The 21,323-nt window shown below is 42.7% G+C and overlaps 1 protein-coding gene across 2 annotated transcripts; it reads left to right on the forward strand.

Annotated features, from left to right (window-relative positions):
• The first annotated feature begins 876 nt into the window (after positions 1-876).
• On the forward strand, positions 877-19,937 carry RIOK1 (RIO kinase 1). 2 transcript variants are annotated; one of them, XM_054060078.1, is made up of 17 exons: positions 877-1,035; positions 3,263-3,464; positions 4,589-4,679; positions 5,754-5,823; positions 6,513-6,555; positions 7,246-7,338; positions 8,311-8,423; positions 8,546-8,626; positions 9,162-9,248; positions 9,765-9,902; positions 10,484-10,587; positions 12,233-12,339; positions 13,751-13,816; positions 15,199-15,318; positions 15,605-15,658; positions 16,617-16,766; positions 19,754-19,937. In XM_054060078.1, the coding sequence occupies exons 1-17, from the start codon at positions 965-967 to the stop codon at positions 19,862-19,864; spliced, it is 1,701 nt and encodes a 566-aa protein (XP_053916053.1). In that variant the 5' UTR covers positions 877-964; the 3' UTR covers positions 19,865-19,937. The 2 variants fall into 2 exon arrangements, with proteins under 2 accessions (XP_053916053.1, XP_053916054.1); XM_054060079.1 differs by lacking the exon at positions 877-1,035 and adding an exon at positions 1,237-1,731 and having other exon boundaries at positions 19,754-19,936.
• The last annotated feature ends 1,386 nt before the right edge of the window (positions 19,938-21,323 follow it).

The raw sequence follows: 21,323 nt of genomic DNA on the forward strand, positions 1-21,323 counted from the left end.
GACACACAGGATAATGAATCTTGAGTGTGTGAGAAAGTCAGGCTGGGAAAACCCGCCTGGGAATGTGTGGAGTGAGGATGTGACTGAAGAGAGCCACAAGCGTGGGTAAGAAAGAGCAATGCTAAATATCCTGTTTGGCTTTATAGTTCGGAAACCAGAGAGCTGTATAAATTTGCTTGAAAAAGAGGTGCAAGTGTACTTTGCTTCTCTATGCCGTGCTGATTAAAAGAATATACTTGAGAGAAAAACTGTGAAGTCCGTTTCTACTTCATTGCCACAGTGGTCTTTTATCCTGGGCCACATCATAAAATAGACATTCCAGTCCTTCCCTCTCCTTTCCATTCCTTCCTTCTCCTTTCCAGTCCTTCCCTCTCCTTTCCATTCCTCCCTTCTCCTTTCCAGTCCTTCCCTCTCCTTTCCATTCCTCCCTTCCCCTTTCCTCTGCTCCTGTTTTCAGTTCCTCCCCCTTTTCCATTCCTACTCCTCCTTTCCATTCCTCCTCTCTTTTCCATTCTTTCCCTGTCTTTTCCATTCCTCCCCTCTCTTTTCCATTCTTTCCCTGTCCTTTCCATTCCTTCCCTCTCTTTTCCATTCCTCCCTTCCCCTTTCCTCTGCTCCTGTTTTCCATTCCTCCCCCTCTTCTCCATTCCTACCCCTCCTTTCCATTCCTCCTCTCTTTTCCATTCTTTCCCTGTCTTTTCCATTCCTCCTCTCTTTTCCATTCTTTCCCTGTCCTTTTCATTCCTCCCCTCTCCTTTCCATTCCTCTCTTCCCCTCTCCTCCCCTCCTGTTTTCCCTTCCTCCCTTGCCTCCCGTTCCTATCCATTCCCACCGCTCCCCTCTTCCCCACTGCCGGGCGGTGCTGATGACGTCCCGCTCTCAGCCAATCGCCGCGCGGGGCGGTGCCGGCCCGGTCCCCGCCGTCCCCACGTGCCGCTCCCTTTCCTGCCCGCCTGCCGCCGCCATGGATTATCGGGCGCTGGCGCTGAGCCAGCCCGTGCCGGGACAGTTTGACGACGCCGAGTCCTCCGACGGGTAAAGGAGGTGCCGCGGGGCCGGGCCGGGGCAATGCCCGCCGGGGGGCTGCGGGATCCCGCGATCTCCCAGCGCGCCTGCCGGCGTCCGTGCGTCCCGCTTCTCCGGGGGTGTGGGGGAAAACTGCGTGATTGTGGCGGGGGAGGCGGGTCTGCGGGAGGGCCGGGAGGCTCCGCACGGGCAGCTGGGCGGGCTGGATCGATGGGCTGGGTCCAGTGGGGTGAGGTTCAGCAAGGCCAAGCGCTGAGTCCTGCGCCTGGGACGCAACAACCCCGTGCAGTGCTACCGACTGGGGGAAGAGTGGCTGGAGAGCTGCCTGGAGGTGAAGGACCTGGGGGTGTTGTTGGTTGACAGCCGACTGAACATGAGCCAGCAGTGTGCCCAGGTGGCCAGAGAGGCCAATGGCGTCTTGGCTTGTATCAGAAACGGTGTGACCAGCAGGTCCAGGGGAGGGATCATCCTCCTCAACGCTGGTGAGGCCACATCTCAAATCCTGTGTTCAGTTCTGGGCCCCTCGCTACAACAAAGAAATTGTGGTGCTGGAGCATGTCCAGAGAAGGGCGACGAAGCTGGTGAAGGGGCTGGAGAGCAAGTCCTGGCAGGAGTGGCCGAGGGAACTGGAGTTAAGTCTCCAGAAGAGGAGGCTGCTTACAACTTATCACTGCCTACAACTGCCTGAAAGGAGGTTGTAGAGAGGTGGGTGTTGGTCTCTTCTCTCAAGTAACAAGTGATAGGACAAGAGCAAATGGTCTCAAGTGGCACCAGGGGAGGTTCAGATTAGACATCAGGAAAAATTTCTTCACCGAAAGGTTTGTCAGGCACTGGAACAAGCTGCCCAGTGAGGTGGTTGAGTCACTGTCCCTGGAGGCATTTAAAAGACTGGGAGATGAGGTGCTCAGGGATATGGTTTAGTAGTGGACAGGTACGGTTGGACTTGGTGATCTCGAAGGTCTTTTCCAGCCAAATGTTTCTATGTGAAACTGTTGGAGAGCAGTGAGCTGCTGAGGACAGCAGATCAGTTCGATTCATTTTGGAATTAAAGCACATTTGCTGTTGGGCTGAAAGATGAGAGCTTTTTTTATGTTTAGTAGGGAGTGAATAAGGAGCGGACTTGTGTCACAGGTTAAAACCATTGTCATTCCAGTTTACCATTAATTCAATTCTAGAGTCCTTAGCACAGGAAAGATGCGGATCTGTTCGAGACAATCCAGAGGATGGCCGTGAAGATGATGAGAGGGCTGGAGCACCTCCAATATGAGGACAGGCTGAGAGACTTGGGCTTGTTTAGCCTGGAGAAGAGAAGGTTCCAGGAAGACCTTAGAGCAGCTTCCAGTGCTTAAAGGGGGCCTACATGAAAGATGGGAGGGGGTTTTTATCAGGGAGTGCAGCGACAGGATGAGCAGTAACAGTTTTAAGCTGAATGAGAGGAACTTTAGATTCGATTTTAGGAAGAAACTTTTTACTGTGGGGGTGGTGAGGCACTGTAACAGGTTGCCCAGAGAAGTCATGGATGCCCCAGCCCTAGAGGTGCTTTGGGCCAGGGTGGATGAGGCTTTGAGCAGCCTGATCTAATGGAAGGTGTCTGTGCCCAAGACAGTGGAGTTGAAACTGGATGATCTTTAAGGTCCCTTCCAACCCAAACCATTCTATGATTTATTTAATTAAATGTCAGATACTGGCAGAGAATGTGCTTTGGGACATACTTGTTCTGGCAGACAATGTGACATACTACAAACATCAAAAATGAGTAGGTCAAAAGATTTCATTTCTCCCACAAGTTCTTTTTTAGCCCTAGCTTTTTTCACTTAGGTTGTATTGGCATTCTGAGCTACTAACCGGTTGGCTGTCCACCTGCAGTGAGATTTCATGTGGTACCTTGCCATGTTGAAGTCTGCTGTGGCAGCAAGCAGAGTGGTTCCTTGGTGAAGGAGCCAGCTGGCCTGTTCTGGTGTTTTCATCTATCTGATTGAAGTCAGAGGGATCCAAATATGTGTAGCTGCAGAACAAGTTGGAAGGCAGCACTAATGTTATGAAGAAGATGATTTAAATGTAGTCCATTACTTAACGGCAGTGACGTCTTCATGTAGGCTTGCTTAAAGATGGGTGACGTGAGAAACATCTCATGGAGAGCTAACATTGCAAAATCATTTGTTTGGATAAAGGTGTTGAATTGTCAATGACTGTAACAATAATTTATAGTTTCAAAAACATCTGTTTTTCTTTGAAGTGAATTTATGCAAGACACAGAAACAGTTAAAGAAGGTAAGGTCACAGAGAACTGCCAGCCGTGCTTGTGCGAAGAAGCTAACATTGAGGAAGGAGATAGTGATGAGGATGTTGATGAAGAGGAGGATGAAGACTGGGACTGGGATGATGAGGTGGGAAGACTCACAAAGCGCCACAATGCTGCTGGTGGATATAATCCACAGGTATGTTGAAGGCTGTTTTGTGAGCATCAAGGGCACCCAAGAGAAGTGAGGCTAAGCTGGAGGCTTTGCTCCTTGTTGGTGGTGTGTTGAGCATAAATTTGAAATAGAAATTTTTGTTTCAGAGAATCCCCTTCTTTTGAGTCTGTTTCTCTGCCATGCTTTCTGTGTAGCCAGAACTCTGTGTGATTTCCGTGTCCCTGTTGCTGGATTGACTTTGTCACTGCAGTTTTCCTTCCGTTCCTTAGCTTTATCAATCTCTCGGCTTCTTTGCCCACCCCAGTTTCTATCAATGTTTCTTATGTTTTGGTATGTGTTCTCTGTGCTTTTGAACATCTTCCCCATCTTTTCTATTTAATTTTGAGACTATGCCTGCTTGTCACACCCAGGATGAAATAGATTATGTTTTTGACTAATAGTGGAGGAGGCAAAAGAAAGCACAGGTGGTGGAGGGAGGTGCTAGAGGTGGATGAATCTATGCTGTTGGCGTAGAAACTCTGGCATTATGCAGAATGAAAAGCCTGTGTGATGTGAGAAACAGCATCCAATGTCCAAGCTGAGAGGAAGAAGGAAGTTAGAAACGTCTTTTTCTGATTGATACCAACCTAACAGCGTGGTTGAGGTAAATTAGAGTGATGCTGATCATATCATGTCCGACTCACCAACTTGTCCTGGGTGACTTATTCTTGCCTTCAGTTAGTGCTTTATGCTCTGTTGGTGAAATCATACTCAGATATTGTGTTTGGAGAAGACAGCCTCTAAGAAAAGATCGCATCTTGGAGAGTTTTATCTCTTCATTAACTTCTCATTTTTTCTCTAATTTTTCTCCTTGTTTCTGTCTGCTATTTATCTTCCTTTTACATATGGGAAAAGTGTTAGTGTGAGAGACTTGCAGCTCAATGCCCAGACTAAAAATAACCATAAATTGGGGCACTATTTGGAATTTTAACTGTCACACCTGCATTTTCTTCTTTTGAATTAAATCTGATTTTAATCCATATCCCTTTCTACTCTTCTACTTATAGATCTAGACATAGGCATTAGAGCTGACTTTTCCAAGGGTATTGTTTGTATTTCAAAGGGCTGTTTAGAGATGGCAACATATATTAACAAATCCTTTGTTTCAGGCAAATAGACAGACTCCTAGTTGCTGTTCAGCAAAAATGTCTACCCCTACAGACAAGGCTTTAAGGAAATTTGAACATAAAATTAATTTAGGTGAGTGTAATTACATTGTCTTCTTTTATGGAAACAAACATCACCCTGTGACCTCCTCAGAATAATTCTGCTTACTTTAAGTCAGAACTCACTGGAATGGCACTTGACCAGTGATAGATCAAAAAATGGCTTTTGCACGTTTGAAGTTGCTTTTAAGTTTCCATTGATGGACTGTCATGCCCCTTTCTCTCCCCCTTAAGAGCCACAGGGCTGTTTTATTTTGGTTTTTTTCTTCTCCTTTACTTTTCCAGACCACATCAAGTTAAAAGTATTTCTTCCCCAGCTTCTCTGTAGGAGCAAGCTGTTTGGCTCTGTTGTTATATTTGTCATTCTCAAAGCTGCTACCAAAGCTAAGTTTTCTGGATGATTGCAGTCACTTGTAGTACTGGGGTGGTACTTTATGCAACAGTTAATCGCACGGGGTAGAGTCTGTGATAAGTGAAGAGGCTGCTGTCCTGGCTGGTGTAGTTTGGTGTTTACCTCGTGATGATGGAAGTGGTTACTCCGCTCAGCATGTCAGGACTCTAATGTAGCAGTGATTGGGACCTTTTGACAGGGTAGGAAAGGGAAGTTGTGCTTTCCTTCATAACGAACTGGTTCTAAAGTAAGGGTTCACAAGAGCGTTGCTGGTATATGTGGCCAAATACAGCAGCTTTTATACATTTAGCAATTGTTCAAACACCATTTTAAATACGTTATAAGGACAGACTGCTTAAGGCCATTGCTTGTTCTGTGAAGAAAAGTGGCCTTCTGTTATTGTGATAAGAGGACAGTGGACAAATGTAATGGTGAGATGTCATCCAGAAGGCATTAATTCTGGATGGCATCACAACTCCAAGTTGTGGGACTGTCTCACTTATGTGTGATGTTATCTTGTGGTCCTGCTTTGAAATGTAGGCAGAGTGGAGGTTAACTCTGATATGTAGCTAAGCTCTCCTTGTTACAGAGAGCTCTGCCTGTGTTTTAACATTGTGTTGTGGCATGTTGGCTGGCAGCAGAATTGCAGGGGCAATTCCAAACATAGAAAAATTATTCATGGGGTTTTTTTTCCATTTCTTCTTACCTGTTTTTCAGATAAGTTAAATTTTGATGACTCTGTTATAAACAGAGTTACAGAAAAGTCTAGGCAGAAGGAGGCGGACATGTGAGTACTACTTGCGGTTCTATTCTCATTTTTAAATAATTTGAATGCAGAAGAGTAGTTCTTATTTCCTGTTTTGATCCTGAGTTTTGAATAAATTTATTAAGAAAAAAGAATTTGTAAGTATTCTGCATGGAGTTTGCCTTTTGGTCTTAAACTTTGTTTCCTGGTCAGTTGCCTAAATCGTTCCGAAGTTGTGATTCGTCAGTCACTGCCCCTGGTAGCAGGTCTGATTGTATTGTTGTAGCAGGACAGAAGTGACGGGTGTCATTCCACTACAAAGGACAATTTTATCTCCGATATTCTTTTTTTCTAAATAGAAGTCCCTAAGTAGTTGGGCTAAAAAGGTGTTGGAAGCCTTTTGAACATTCCATCTGGTGATTTGGTGAGGGAAAAGTACTTCTATTTTAAATTTTTTTAAGTCTACATCTTATAGCCCTAAGCTGACAGATATTGTTTTCTCCTTAGTGAGCGTTAGTGAGTGGAGGCAAGAAGATAGCTGTAAAAGCGAAGGGCACTGACGTTTGTGTTTCCTCCTTCCCTCACCCTCACCTGCAGGAGAAACCTTAGCTTTTTTGTGAACTGAAAGCCTTACTCTCAAGGCTGTCGTCTTATCTTTGATACAGAATGTTTTACTCTGTCAAAGTACTGAGCCCATTTGTGGGATTGTGTAATTTTATTTTCACTTCTAGGTACCGAGTCAAAGACAAGTCAGACAGAGCAACAGTAGAACAGGCAAGTCTGTAATTCATCAAATTTATTTTTTGACCACAACAAATAATATGGAATTTTGGTATCAGTGATAAAACACGGATACTATAGGAGGAGAGTTTTGCCCTGGATTCTGTTCCCCTTTTTATCCCAAGGAGACCTCTTGTTTCTTTTTTTGGATTTCTTGTATGAGGGTTGTACTTGCTTTCGTAAACATTTTGGAGCCCATTTTTGTGCCTAGCCTTGTGATTTAATCAATATACGCAATGCAGAATTCCATCTTAAGCTTTTATTAAATTCCAAAGATCAATAAAAAAATGCTGGGTTTGCAAGTCTTGCAGTCTTTAGCAAGACTAAACTATTACTGGCCCAAGGCTACATAGCTGCTCTATTTTAGTTATGACGACTGCCTCAAGAGAACCTGTATTTTAACACATTTAATACATCTGTGGGCAGGAAAGCATTCTCTTATGTACCTGTTCTAGAGAGAGCTCGAGGACATAGGGTTACCTTAAAAAAATAGTAATGTTGAAAGAGTGTTGTTCTAGAATCGTGGCAAAATTCTGCATGGTTGCTGTTTGGATTATCATTTGATCCTTAAGAACAGCCTGATGGGATGGATCATTTACTATGGTACTAAGACTGGACTGTATTATTAGATTTTGTCCTCTTCAAAGACAGCAGTTGTCTTGACTTTTCTGTATTAAATTTGAGGTGTTGGATCCAAGGACACGAATGATTCTGTTCAAGATGCTATCTAGAGGTGTCATATCAGAAATCAATGGCTGCATCAGCACAGGGAAAGAAGTAAGTTCTATTACAAAGGACATAATAATATTTTTCTTAGCAAGCTACATGAAAGCTTACGTTGCTTAGAAAATGTATTGAAATACTTTGTTTAATACTACCTTTTTTTTTTGTGTTGCTTGATTGATAGGAAGTTATCTTACGATAAAATGCAATTTATGTTAAAGGAAACAAGTTTTCCCAAGTATGAAAGATTTCTCAGAATACTTATATGTTACCTTAAATTTGTGGATTTTGTTAATTGTGTGTTACCACTGAAATTTTTGGAAACGGCATGTGTGTACACGCAGCGTTAAACAGTACCTGAAAAAAACCATACAAACCCAGGTAATTCTTCATGCGAGACTCTTGCATGCAGATGAGACCAGCTGCACGTGTCAGCAGACATGGGAGTGTCTAAATGTTGTAACATAATTCTGTTTAAAATACTATTAAATCTTCATTGCATTTACAGACTAGCATGTTTGTGTGCTGTTACTATCAAGTAATATTGTAATTAAAACCAGACCACAAATTCCCAAGCACCTTAATATATCAGTTTTAGAATGCCCAATCCCTGGGCTGATCTGTTTTTCTTCCAGATCCTTGGATACTGCTTAAAGGCTTACTTACACTCTGTGCAGAGGTGTCAGTGGTGGGCCTAAATTGGTCACAGGCTCAGCCCTTCACGCAAGGGCTTGTTTCCGTCTCTTATCCAATGTGGATAAGGCTGAGTTTTCTTGTGCATTGTTGGTTTTGTCCTATGTGCATGGTCACACCCCTATCCAGTTTTATGTACTTCCTGTAAGCTCCCTCTGGTAGAAAGAGAGATTGCCCTTTTGTGCAGCCTTGCTCAGCTGGGTGCCAAATTGGGGCTGGAGTAAGACCAGATCTTTTTATCAGACCTTTTCCAGGTGTCAGAAGAAGGGAGAAAGTTATGTTGGTTTAAAGAGTTTTTCTTTAATGATATTTATTTCCTTTGCAATTTGATAGGCTAATGTATATCATGCCAGTACTGCGAATGGAGAGAACAGAGCAATCAAGATTTACAAAACCTCTATTTTGATGTTTAAGGATCGGGATAAATATGTGAGTGGTGAATTCAGGTGGGTTTGACTTCTGCCTTATTTTACTGAGGAAGAGGCATTATTTGAAAGATGGTAAAATCACCAGTGCTGATACTGCATTGGTTGGATTAAGTCTCTGTTTTTTATTTCTTTACTTAAAGATTTCGTCATGGATACTGCAAGGGCAACCCGAGGAAAATGGTGAAGACATGGGCTGAAAAAGAAATGAGGAATTTAATAAGGTGACTCTTTAAGTTTTTATTTCAGGTGCAAAGATAAGTGGAACTTTAGGTTTATAGGAGGCACTCTCCAGTTGCTAGACTGTGGCTATGACTACCTTTTAGGGTCTCTGGCATGTTCAGGAAAGTGCTTTAAGCTTCTCTGTGGGAGAGAAAGGAGAGGGGAGGGAGGAGTAAAGATATTCTTTTGACTTGCTGCTCATGCTCTAAGCTCTTCAGTGTCTGAACTCTGTCTGACATGACTGAAAAGTGAGCAAAAGATAGAAATAGCTGCTGAGTAACAGATACAGGTTAATCTAGGATTAACCTGAACTGTGTAAAGATTCTTTGTCTGTCATGAACGCTTAGAGAAGGGTTAGAACCAGAATGTTTGTGGCTATTTGTATTCATTTCCTAGCTGTTCTTCACAAGCAAGAATTTTCTGAGTAGAGGAGCTCTTATTGAGTATTATGATTAGAGCAACAGAGCTCCTGTTTGCACTAGTGCAGTGCAAATGGAGTTTGGTTTTATTTTTTGTGGCTTTCTTCCTGTGTTACAGATTGAATACAGCCCAGATACCTTGCCCGGAGCCAATTATGCTAAGAAGTCATGTGCTTCTCATGGGCTTTATTGGTAAAGGTGATAGGTGAGTGTCCTAAGAAAATCGAGTATTTTTTTTGATTAGTAGCTCTCCACAAAGGTTTATTAAAAACAAACCAACCAACCTACCCTCCGAATTTACCTGCCATTACTTTAGGCTTGTAAAATTAGCGTGTTACTATTATGTGTGCTTGTGATCTGTAGAATCTCCAGACATTTTTCAGCAGACAATCTGTGATTCTGAAGCCTCAGTTGTGTGCGAAGTGACTATGGCTTAATTGGAGATGATGGCTGGAAAGGATTGCTAGTCATACGTGAAGATAGCTCATCATTTTGTAGGACAAACAATAATTTAGTGTGGTCCAAATTAGTTCACTATCTTTGGCAACCATATACCAAGCTTTGCGGCCCTTCTTGCTGTCTTTGTCCAATTAGCTGCTCCCTCTGACTTGCTTGGCATACTTAGTGAGCAGAAGAATGAGATACAGCAATTGAAGCATTTGCAGGTGGTATGAAGAATGAAAAAGTATTCACTTTCTGTTATTTGTTTTGTCATTTCAAGGCCTGCTCCTCTGCTGAAGAACGCTCAGTTATCTGACTCCAAAGTCCGGGAGCTGTACCTGCAAATAATCCAGTACATGAGAAGAATGTACCAAGATGCCAGACTTGTTCACGCAGATCTCAGTGAATTTAATATGCTGTATGTTTTTAAACCTTGCTCTGAATTGTGACATCTAAAATGTATGCACTGGCAATGTCTACGTGAGAGTACTAATCTACCTTTTAGGGAGGGTGGGGTCCTTTTAATGACTGAATTTTGTAATTTATGTAATTAATTATGTAGCTTTTAGGATCTGAGCTTTCTCTGTTCTAAAAAAAACCCACCAAACCAAACAAAGAAAAAGCTTACAAAAAAACCCTCACAAATAAACAAACAGAAAACTCAAGTACTGAAAAATTTAGGAAGATAGCTTTTTTTTTTTTCTTTCCTTTTTTTCTCTCCACACATAACACTGCTTTTTGTGTTCACAAGAAGACAATTTTTTTTTAAATTTAATGATACTGGTTGTGTAGAGGAGAGAAAGAACTGACCCAAAGAAGTTACTCTGGCCCTACTATGCAAGGTATATGCTAGAGAAATATGTTAAGATTGTTTCCTGGCTACTGAGTTTGGCACACACTTTATTCCCTGCCCTTTGACAATGTCCCATGTAACAGTTGTGAAGCGTAGTTGTGTATGTAACAGTTATGTAGCGTAGCTCTGTATGTTTTTCTTCACAGATACCACAGCGGGGACGTGTACATCATTGATGTGTCTCAGGCAGTGGAGCATGACCATCCGCATGCACTGGAGTTCCTGCGAAAGGATTGTGCCAACGTTAATGGTGAGTGGGCTGCACTTCAGCTCTTGTTCTGGTGGCTGGTTTGTTTAGGAAGGTGAACTGTGTTCACTCATGTTCCTTCAGGTATAACTGAGTGTAGAAGCTGTCAAACATCTGTTAAAATACTCATTTTACTACGTTCTGATGAATTCCTGAGGGAGCAGTGTACTGTGCCAAGCTCAGAAATGTGTAGCCTATTTTGCTAGAAATTATCTGGCCGAAATGAGTCAACTGGCTGAATGTCAGATGTACAACAGATCTGAGATCATTCCCAGACTGATTAGAGATCAGTCCCAGTCCGTGGCAGCTTCCACCCCACTTTTAATTTTCCTTACTTAGAAGGTCTGTGCAGACATACTGATGTGTTTTCTTCTGTGAGTGGAATCTGTGTCTGGAAATTCCTCAGCTGGCAAGAAGTTACTATGTTATAAAATTCCCTGCACTTACTTGTCCAGGTCAGCAGAGGGGATTGAGGCAGAGAGTAATTTATTAGAGATGCTATCCCTTGTCGGGGTATTTTGATAAACAATGTACCTTTATGGTATTTTTCTTTTGAAAATTTGGTCTTCATGTACGACTGTGCGTATTGTGTAACAGTTGCACACCTCCTGGTAGGATGTGTTTCTCCGCTAGGACAAGAAATCTGTCATTGCAGGCTGTTTTTGTTCCCCCTTTCTCTTTTCAGACTGTTTTTGTAATTTCACAGAGTCTCTTTAAAGTCCGTGGAAAAAGAACTGCGTGCACTTTGGTGCTATGTGCTTATTGATGCCCAGTATGCTAGTTTTTCCTTATTCCTTTTCTGTTCATGGATTCTAGTGCCTCAGTGAGTTGCAGTTATTTTGGTGTGTTTTGTTTGTTTTTCCATACACTGCAACTTTATCTGTGTAGTCCTCTTACGGAGACCTTTGGGGAACACTTTTCTTTATGTCCTGCCCTAGCTGTGATCATCGCAAAGACTTGTGGTTCCATGGGCACAGAGAGCTGCCTCTAAACTAAATTTTTTTTAGTTCTTTTGGTGATTAATTTCTCATGCCGAGAGAGCTTCTGACAACTTTAGCAGGAAACATATACTGAGTAATCTCTTCAGTGTCTTCCACTGTTGTCTTTTGGTGCAGAAGTGCAGCCTCTGAGTTTGGTTATATTTGACTCAAGAAACCAATTCTGAGTGTAATATTGAGGAAAATTGTAATATGTTAACGTGTCTTCCCTTTTAAGTGGATCATAATTAGGCTGTACTGTGTTTCAGTGGATGCTCCTGTTTCTCTTTGGCAAAAGGTTGAGGTCTGTGTTCCTTATTATTTGAAATACATTTTTCATCTTAGTCACTGCAAGTACTGCACCTGTCTTAAATTGGTTACTTCTTAGCCCCTACTCCATCAAGTCTGGCTCCTGCTGTAATAGATTTGGCTCTTGTATTTATCCAGTTATTTTCCTTTCAGTATTTGTTGCATCTGGAAGATGAACAGTTTTAGTTCACGTGGCCAAGGGTCATCTGATAGCCAAAGCCAGTGTGATGCAGTACATGCTGCTGAGAGTTTACCAAGTCATCAGAGCTGGTGGCTTGCTGTAACTTCACTTTGACATCACAGCTGTATGTGGTACATGTCATTACTTAACAATTTTTGTTTCTGCTCCTGTTTCCTGGTAGACTTTTTCCAGAAGCACAATGTTGCAGTGATGACTGTGAGGGAGCTGTTTGAGTTTATTACTGATCCTTCTATCACAAGTGAGAACATTGATGACTATCTGTCTAAGGTAAGACCTCGTGGCCTTGTTGATTATGTAGGAAGATTTGGTCAACAAATTCAGATGTAGTCTGAGCTGCTTTGTGTCATTTCTCCCAAGTGACAGGGGACAGGACAAGAGGGAATGGCCTGAAGCTCCGTCAGGGGAGGTTCAGGTTGGATATCAGAAAAAAATTCTTCACAGTAAGAGTCATTGGGTACTGGAACAGGCTGCCCAGGGAGGTGGTCGAGTTGCCTTCCCTGGAGGTGTTTAAAGAACGGGTGGATGAAATGCTGAGGGACATGGTTTAGGGAGTGTTAGGAATGGTTGGACTCGATGATCCAATGGGTCCTTCCCAACCTTGTGATTCTGTGATTCTGTGATTTACTATACATCCTGCTGCTGGAGGAAGCTGGTACATGACATTAGGTTATGCTAGTGCTTCAAAAATGCATATGGTTCTTTTCCTTTTCTACCACAGGATGTCAACACTTTCATTCTGTTTTCTCAATAAGTCTAATCACAAAAACTCAAATGTTTGCTTCAGGTGCTACTAAAACCAGGATGTTTTGAATTAATTCTTTTTGGCAAGAAGAAGCTCTGCAGAAATATATGCGTGCTTATATAGAAAATGGGGTTAAGAATATAGCTTTGAGCAGGGTGGGCAGAGGGAGGAAGGGAGTGACTTAGGGCAGCGTTATTCTAAGGTATGTGGTCTTGCTAGCCGAGTACAGTGGCTAGCAGAACACGTTGATCCTAGGAGGAGGTAAACTTACTGGATGCTACTAGCAGCACCCATGTATTTGATCTCTAGCTGCCAGTCTTCTGCTGTAGCACAGTTTCTTTAAAAAAGGCGGGGGGCAGGAGGGGAATCGTTTTAAGTTAACACAAGAGAAATTGGGGCCACATGTGCCGTTGTCAGAGTAGAGATTTGGTGTGTCATTCCTGATCAAGACCGAATGAGCGTGATCTGAATACCAGTACAGCATGAGGATTTCCAGATGTTGTGTACTTTCTGTCATGTTGGAGGTTGAATGAGACAGGCCTGTGCTTTGTGGTTCCCGTTACTTATGCTGCTCCTCTGGGTCGCTCAGTGTGCATGAGAAGAGCCGAGTTCCCAGACTTCCCAGACTAAGCACTGCGCACTGTATTTTCCTTGCGCTGTTTTGTCTTGTAGTGATGCTGGGCAGCCATGATTTGGTCTGAGAGGAAGAGCAAGCATGTTTTCCCTCTATTTAATGCAGATCTGTAGTTACAAGTGCGCTTGCTAGAAATGCTGGTTACCATTAGGTGTCGCTCAAGGCATTGCCATAGGGAAAGCTGGAGTGTTTTGTGTGCAGCAGTGGGAAGTACAGGGAGAAACACAGATGGGAATGGTTTGTTGGATTAAGTGATGCGATTCTAAAGAGTGATAACTTTGTATTGTTTTATATTTCTTTAGGCAATGGAAATAGCATCGAAAAGAACAGAGGAGGAAAGATCCAGTCAAGATAAAGTAGATGAGGAAGTAAGTGAGGATTTTAGTTTCTGCTATGAAATTGATATTAGCTTTGCCTCTTCTAAACGGTGAAGAACATTCTGTTTTAGTTGGCAAAATGTACAGTTGATAAGCAAAACATTGTGATACTGAGATGTCTTGAACCAATTGAGATGTAAAGTATTAAGGAATGCCATGTGTAAAAGCTGACAGTGATAAGGCACTAGGAGACAAATACTCCATTTCCGAAATCAATATGTTTGCTTGTAGCTAGGTCCCTTGATGTATCTTCCAGTCCAGGTTCAGTTAACAAAAAAACTGAGTGGAGAGATCTGATAATGCCAGTGTTTTTGAAACAGTGACACAGAATCAGGAAATTTGTATACATGCATTGAGCAAATTGCCTATCTAGCGCTAGTCCCAGTCTAATTCAGTTCTTCCATGTATTGTTTCTCTCCCTTGCTTTTACATCAAGTGAGCTGTTTCAAGTCCATTACAGAAAACTGCTAATGTTTTGGAAAAGCTTGATGTAAAACCAAAATATTTTCTATCTTTATCCCTCTTATCTGTTCCGGGATAGTTAAAACAAACAAACAAACCCGCAAACACCCAAAAACCCAAACCCTCAAGTCTGTGTTGAGTAGAATTTGTATCAGTGAAAGTCTTTGTACTGGTTCGATAGTCTTTATCTTTGGAGTCAATACTACTTGATTTATCAAAGACACTTCTTTTTCTCTTGGAGCTCTGCAGGTTTCCGAAAGTGCTTCTGGCTCAAGCTTACCCAGAAGCCAAGAAAGGAATTTTTATTTCCTAATAGATATCCTCAGCATACAAGTTCTGAACTATAGAGTCAGATGCTAGTGTTTTGTTGCGAGCCTATCTGCAAACCAGTTATTTTTTCGCTTATATAAAGGTTCTGATCTGTGAGAGAGGTCGTTTAGTAGCATCCAAGTTTGGTGTATTTCTGTTAGACTAATCATGTGACCATTGCTAGTTTGTGTCACTTCCCTCACAAACAAGTAGAGCTGATTAAGGGCAAGCTCTGTGGAGATAGGGGCCTCCGCTCTTTGCACGGCACTTAGTCTAGCAATTACGATCATAAAGTGTATTTAATTTGTACTGGGATTGAACCAATACCATGGAAGAGAAGCAAAATACTTCTCTTTAACCTGGTAGTCTCTCAAATTTGCTGCAAGACTGATTCAAAAAGACTGCACGAGGAATTTTAACTATGTTGTGGATACTGCAGTTAGATTTTACTGTACGGCAGTGGATAACTGCCATGTTCATTTTTAGTTTCTCTGAGCTATGAAATCCCTCATGATTATTTTCCTAAGTATGCATGATTAGGAAGGACGAACATTATGAAGCTACTTGTAAATTAGTAAGTCTGTTTCCTTTCGCTCTACTAGGTATTTAAGAAGGCTTACATACCGCGAACTTTGACTGAAGTTAAAAACTATGAAAGAGATGTGGATATAATGATGAAATTGAAAGAAGAGGATATGGCATTGAATGTTCAGCAAGATAACGTGAGTAGACATGCTGAGGCACTGCAAAAAAAGGGGAGAGAATATGAACTCTCATTACTGGAAACTGATAGCAACAAACAAAAACCAAAGCCTTGTTACTGAGATGTGGACTACTGAATCTAGTCATACCTAAAAATCATCTGTTCGGTACTAATGCTAACATTGTGGTTTTTTCCTTTGTGTGGTTGGATTGTTTTTTTTTTTTTAGATAATAATTTTCTGTGAGCGTGAGTATTTAAGACTCATTTTTGATAACTTAATTTTCTTTCTCTCTCACTGGATGTAGATTCTCTACCAGACTGTGACAGGACTGAAGAAGGATTTGTCTGGTGTTCAGAAGGTGAGAAGGTCTTTTTGAAATCCTTCATTTTAGCAGTTTTCAGAAAAGCACTTTTGAGGAGTACAGAGAATGCGTCTTGCAGCTGACACAATGGAAGAAGCCTCTTGTTTGCAGAGTGACTGGTTATGGCTGGCATGGGTCTGGCATGATAGCTTGAGCCACGTGAATTGCTTCCTTGCACTGTGGCTGGTGCTGGGTTGCTTGAGAAGGAAATGATAACGTTTGCTATGGCCATGATCTCTGAAGTTAAGGTGGAGAGAAGGGAAAACCTTTTCCAATTATGGAAAATGTAATTGATTTATATTGTAGCATGACTGCAAGTTTTGGTATGTTCAGGGTAGCTTTACTGTAGTTATTGTGTAAAGAACAACCCTGCAGTACAGGGTGTAAGAAGAAGGGCACATCAGTCTGTAGGAATATAATTCAAGGCAGAAGCCCTGTGTGGATTCCTCCTCCTTCCTGTTGCCTAGCAGTGGTGTAGACTCTGTTTTAAAATGGAAATATAAATATGGATACGATCAGGCTGTGGAACAGTATTCAGACTTCTTTAAGAATAAGTGAATTTTCCAGTGCATATGTTTATGTTTGCAATAAAGCCTACATATGGTGCCCTCGAGGTAGATTGGGATATGATCCAAGTATAATTAAAAATCGGCTTCCACATGCGTTAGCAAATTGCTGTTTAACTTATAGAAATTAGCTTGGGAGTGCCAGTAGAGTTGTGCTGTGGGCCCTGACCTAAAAGGTTCTGTGTTGTATATTCTAGATTCCTTGTTCTCAGTTTGGATTAGCCTACTTTTCCTACTCAAGACTTAGTGATGGCACAAGATTGCTGAAGGATTTCTCTGCAGCAGATTCTGTTTTATTTTATATATATATATTTATCTCTGTGTGTGTATATAGTCACTAGGATTCTTTGTTTTCTTTTGATATAATTCTCTTTTCATAAATCTTGCAGATTCCTGCACTTCTTGAAAAGACAGCAGATGAGTCAGAAACGGACTCTGATGATGATGACGATGTTAGCAGTTCTGAGGACTCTGATTTGGGCTGCAAAGAATCTATACATCCCAAAGACAAACCTGCTGAAGTTAGCATTGACAAAAAGGTAGCTGGCCAGGAATTGTTTATTTTTCCCACCTGTGCCCATGTGACAGGAAAAAATCCAGACTTAGTTCTGAGTGATTCTTGCTACGTTTTGTCTCAAACAAGCTATGGACTTTTCCTGAATGAGAGCACAGAAAGTGAATTTAATTGTGGATGCTTTTTGAATGATGTTCTTATGTAGAATGACATGTACCCATCTACAAGAAGGGTCAGAGGGAGGATCCAGGAAACTACAGGCCTGTCAGTCTGACCTCGGTGCCAGGGAAAGTCATGGAACAGGTGATCTTGAGTGCTATCATAAAGCACAGGCAAGAGAAACAGGTGATCAGGCCCAGTCAACATGGGTTCATGAAAGGCAGGTCCTGCTAAACTAGCGCAATCACCTTCTATGACACAGTGACCCGGCTGCTGGATGAGGGAAATGCTGTGGATGTAGTCTTCTTGGACTTCAGTAAAGCCTTTGACACAGTTTCTCATAGCATTCTGCTTAGGAAACTGTCAGCCTCTGGCCTGGACAGGTGCATGCTCTCCTGGGTGGAAAACTGGTTGGATGTCCGGGCCCAAAGAGTGGTTGTAAATGCTGGAGGCCAGTCACAAGTGGTTTTCCCCAGGGCTCAGTGCTGGGCCCAGCCCTGTTCAGTGTCTTTATCAATGATGTGGATGAGGGGATCAAACGCACCCTCAGTAAATTTGAGGATGACACTAAGCTGGGAGGAAGTGTCGGTCTGCTGGAGGGTAAGGGGGCTCTACAGAGGGATATGTACAGACTGGACCGCTGGGCTTAGACCAGTGGTATGAGGTTTAACAAGGCCAAATGCCAAGTCCTGCGCTTTGGGGCACAACAACCCTGTGCAGTGCTACAGACTAGGGGAAGAGTGGCTAGAAAGCTACCTGGAGGAGAAAGACCTAGGGATGTTGATTGACAGCTGACTGAACATGAGCCAACAGTGTGCCCAGGTGGCCAAGAAGGCCAATAGCATCTTGGCTTGTACCAGAAATGGCATGGCCAGCAGGTCCAGGAAGGTTATTCTGCCCCTGTACTTGGCACTGATGAGACCGCACCTCGAATACTGTGTTCAGTTCTGGGCCTCTTGCTCCAAGAAGGATGTTGAGGCTCTGGAGCGTGTCCAGAGAAGAGCAACGAAGCTGGGGAAGGAGCTGGAGAACAAGTCTTACGAGGAGCAACTGAGGGAAATGGGATTGTTTAGCCTTGAGAAGAGGAGGCTGAGGGGAGACCTTGTTGCTCTCTACAACTACCTGAAAGGAGGTTGTGGAGAGGAGGGTGCTGGCCTCTTCTCCCAAGTGTCAGGGAACAGGACAAGGGAGAATGGCCTCAAGCTCCACCAGGGGAGGTTCAGGCTGGACATTGGAAAAAAATTTTTCACAGAAAGGGTCATTGGGCACTGGCAGAGGCTGCCCAGGGAGGTGGTTGAGTCACCATCCCTGGAGGTATTTAAACGACAGGTGGATGAGGTGCTCAGGGACGTGGTTTAGTGGTTGATAGGAATGGTTGGACTCAATAATCCTGGTGGTCTTTTCCGACCTGGTGATTCTATGATTCTATCTCTGCAGGGAATTCCAAGGCTACGTAAAACAGAATTTAGTGAAGCCTGGGCAGCTCTTCAGTGCCTCTGGCTGCCCTTCTAGGCTTTAGTGTTCAGCTTTTGTGGTTGTGACCCCTGATTAACTTCCTTTTGCTCAGGAAAGTGACACCTCTTGATCTATCAAACTGGATGTTTGATGACAGTGTTGGTACTGTGGTGGCTTTTGTGGTACCATTAGTACAGACTGGCCAGGTTTAATGTGGGCAACAGATGTAACACAGTCTTGCAAAAGGAGTATCATAGAATCATAGAATAGTTTGGGTTGGAAGAGACCTTAAAGATCACCTAGCTCCAGCCCCCCTGCCATGGGCAGGGACATCCCACTAGATCAGGCTGCCCAAGGCCTCATCCAGCCTGGCCTGGAACATCTCCAGGGATGGGACATCCACAACTTCCCTGGGCAACTTGTTCCAGTGTCTCAACCCTCTCATGGTGAAGCAGTTCTTCCACATATCAACCCTTAATCTGCCCCTTTCCAGTTTATGCCTGTTCCCCCTCATCACCCCAAGCCTTTATGAGTAGTCCCTTTCCAGCTTTCTTGTAGCCTCTTTCAGGTACTGGAAGGATTATGGTTTGGGTTTTTTATTTTAAGGTTTCATTTTCCAAACTGCAGAAAAAGTGTGCTCTTGTTTCATTGAAGCTTTTCTGCAGAGTGTCACCCATGGGTGACAGTCTTTTGGCAGCCTTTTAGGTGCTGTGCAAAAGAAGGATGAAGCTTGCTGGGCTTAACAGGCTCAAGATTTGGGGGTTTGCTTGTTAGGTTTTTCTTCCCAGGAAAAAGGTTGTAGGTTGAACAACTGATAAGCAGCAATTGCTTCCACCCCAGCACTCCATGATGCTGACTCTGTTTCCAGTTCAGCATAGTGTCTTCACTGTCTGGCACAAATTAGTGTGTTGCGGTAGCGTGGAACCTTTTCTTGCCAATCCTGATGATGATCAGCTTGCTCTGAGTTACCAGCAGGTACTGGATTGGTGTTCTTGCATGACATATAGGAACACATACTACAGTAGCTCTGTGGGTAGCAGAAAACCTTGATCAGGCATCCTGTTGTAATCTTAGGTGTAAATAGTTTAAGTTAAGTGTAAATAGTAAGTTAAGAGTGCCTCTTCTTCCTTTTTTTTGAAAGGTTGCATGAAACTCAGCTACTAAATAGTTTGAATTTTGCCTTGTCATTACCAGCTCTTGGCTTCACCCTCATCATATACTTCCTTTTCCTTTCCCATTGCCATGCCTATTGATTTTTTTCTTTTTTTTTTAATTTCTTCCTCTTAATAACCTCAATTTTATATGGTGTGTTAATTAACATGTTAATGTAACGATTGATTGACCCCAAAATCTCACACTCCTTCTGGCTTTAAATGAATGGTGTTTGGTCCTTTATAGGAAAGGAAAAAGATGGTTAAAGAAGCTCAAAGAGAGAAGAGAAAAAACAAAATCCCAAAGCACGTGAAGAAGCGGAAAGAAAAGACTGCAAAAATGAAGAAAGGCAAATAAAATCAGCTTTGGCTTGGGGAAAGTGATGGTTTGTTGTGGGTTATTTGGTCACGGTCTGTCTTTTTTTTTTTTCCTAATTAAAAATCCTTTATTTATATACACACAGTATTAACTATGAGGGTGATTTTTGTCTGTAACATCGTGTAGTTGATCGAACGGAGTATATACTATTGAGTGTCTTGATAGGGAATAATGAATATAACACACTTGTGAATGATAAAATCCTTTACAGGTTTAACCTGTTGTTAATCCCCATTGATTTGTTCCTGGTGTCTTACTCCCCTGCCTCACGCTGTGTATGAGCCAGATTTGCTCCAGATTTGAACAGATACTTGGAGGGGGAGTGACAAAGGCTGGAAATCACTTTTGCTGCAAAGGTGAATTCCACCTTTGGAGTATGGAAGCAAATTGAGCTAGCATCCTCTGCACGCTGTCACAGTCCCCTGTGGATAACGCTGGAGCCAGTGTGCCTTTGCCACCTTCCTGTGCTTGCATCACCATTGGTATTTTCTTACTGAAAGCTGAGTTTTGTGATTTGGGAGGCAGCTGTTCTCATTACTGAGTGCCTTTCTGAAGGAATTGGGCAGGTGTGCAAAAAGAAACCAAAGTCTGATTTTTTTATTTATTATTTTTTTAACTTGGATCCCAACATAGGGCGCTGTTCCTCTTGAGAGTCTTATGAACCAACTTCTTTGTAAGCTGGTCGATTGAGTATTTGCTGTCAAGATTAATCATGTGTGTTTGAATTCAAGGCTGTGTAAAGGCTTGTGCCAGGACTTTTCTGTGATATGGTTCAGTTTTACCAGTCTATTTACCAGTGCTAAGGTGCCCTAGCTCTTTGTTAGGGGAAATTTGGAAGGGTTCTGCTTGTGAGTGACTCACTTGGGCTGGGGCCCATACTGAAGAGACACCACCTTCTCTCCTGGCAGCTGTTTTGCCCACTGAGGTTATCGAGTCTTGGAAAAGATATCCTCATGCTGTAGCATATCATCTGTCTTTTCCTACTGCCTGCAGTTTCAGAACTCCTTGTGTCACAAAGGAAGGTTCTTATTCCAGTAAATGTCTTGATATGTTCTCATATCAAGATATTTGTCTGTGAGTGGAGCTGATGGAGTTGATTTTGCTTACAGGGCATAACATCTTCTGATGACAAATGATGGCTTCTATTTATCAATGGGTATCCAGCAGTGATGGGTTGGTCAGGGACAGGGTAAAGCTGCTTTCTATCTGCTCCTCACTTCCCCCACACAAAAGAGATTGTGGAATGGTTATAGGCAGCCACCCTGGCAAAGACTGAGATACGCTGATTAACTGCACATAGAGTTGCTTCACTCAGGAATGTATTACTCAAGGAAATGTGGTCTGGTTGTGCTCCTCAGTTTGACTTTCATGACCTCTTTGGTACCTTTGGGTAGAAATCTGGTAAGAGGAACTGATCAGTGCTTCCAGATCTCTTTCT

The sequence above is a fragment of the Cuculus canorus genome, chromosome 2, assembly GCF_017976375.1.
Source record: "Cuculus canorus isolate bCucCan1 chromosome 2, bCucCan1.pri, whole genome shotgun sequence".
NCBI lineage: Eukaryota > Metazoa > Chordata > Aves > Cuculiformes > Cuculidae > Cuculus > Cuculus canorus.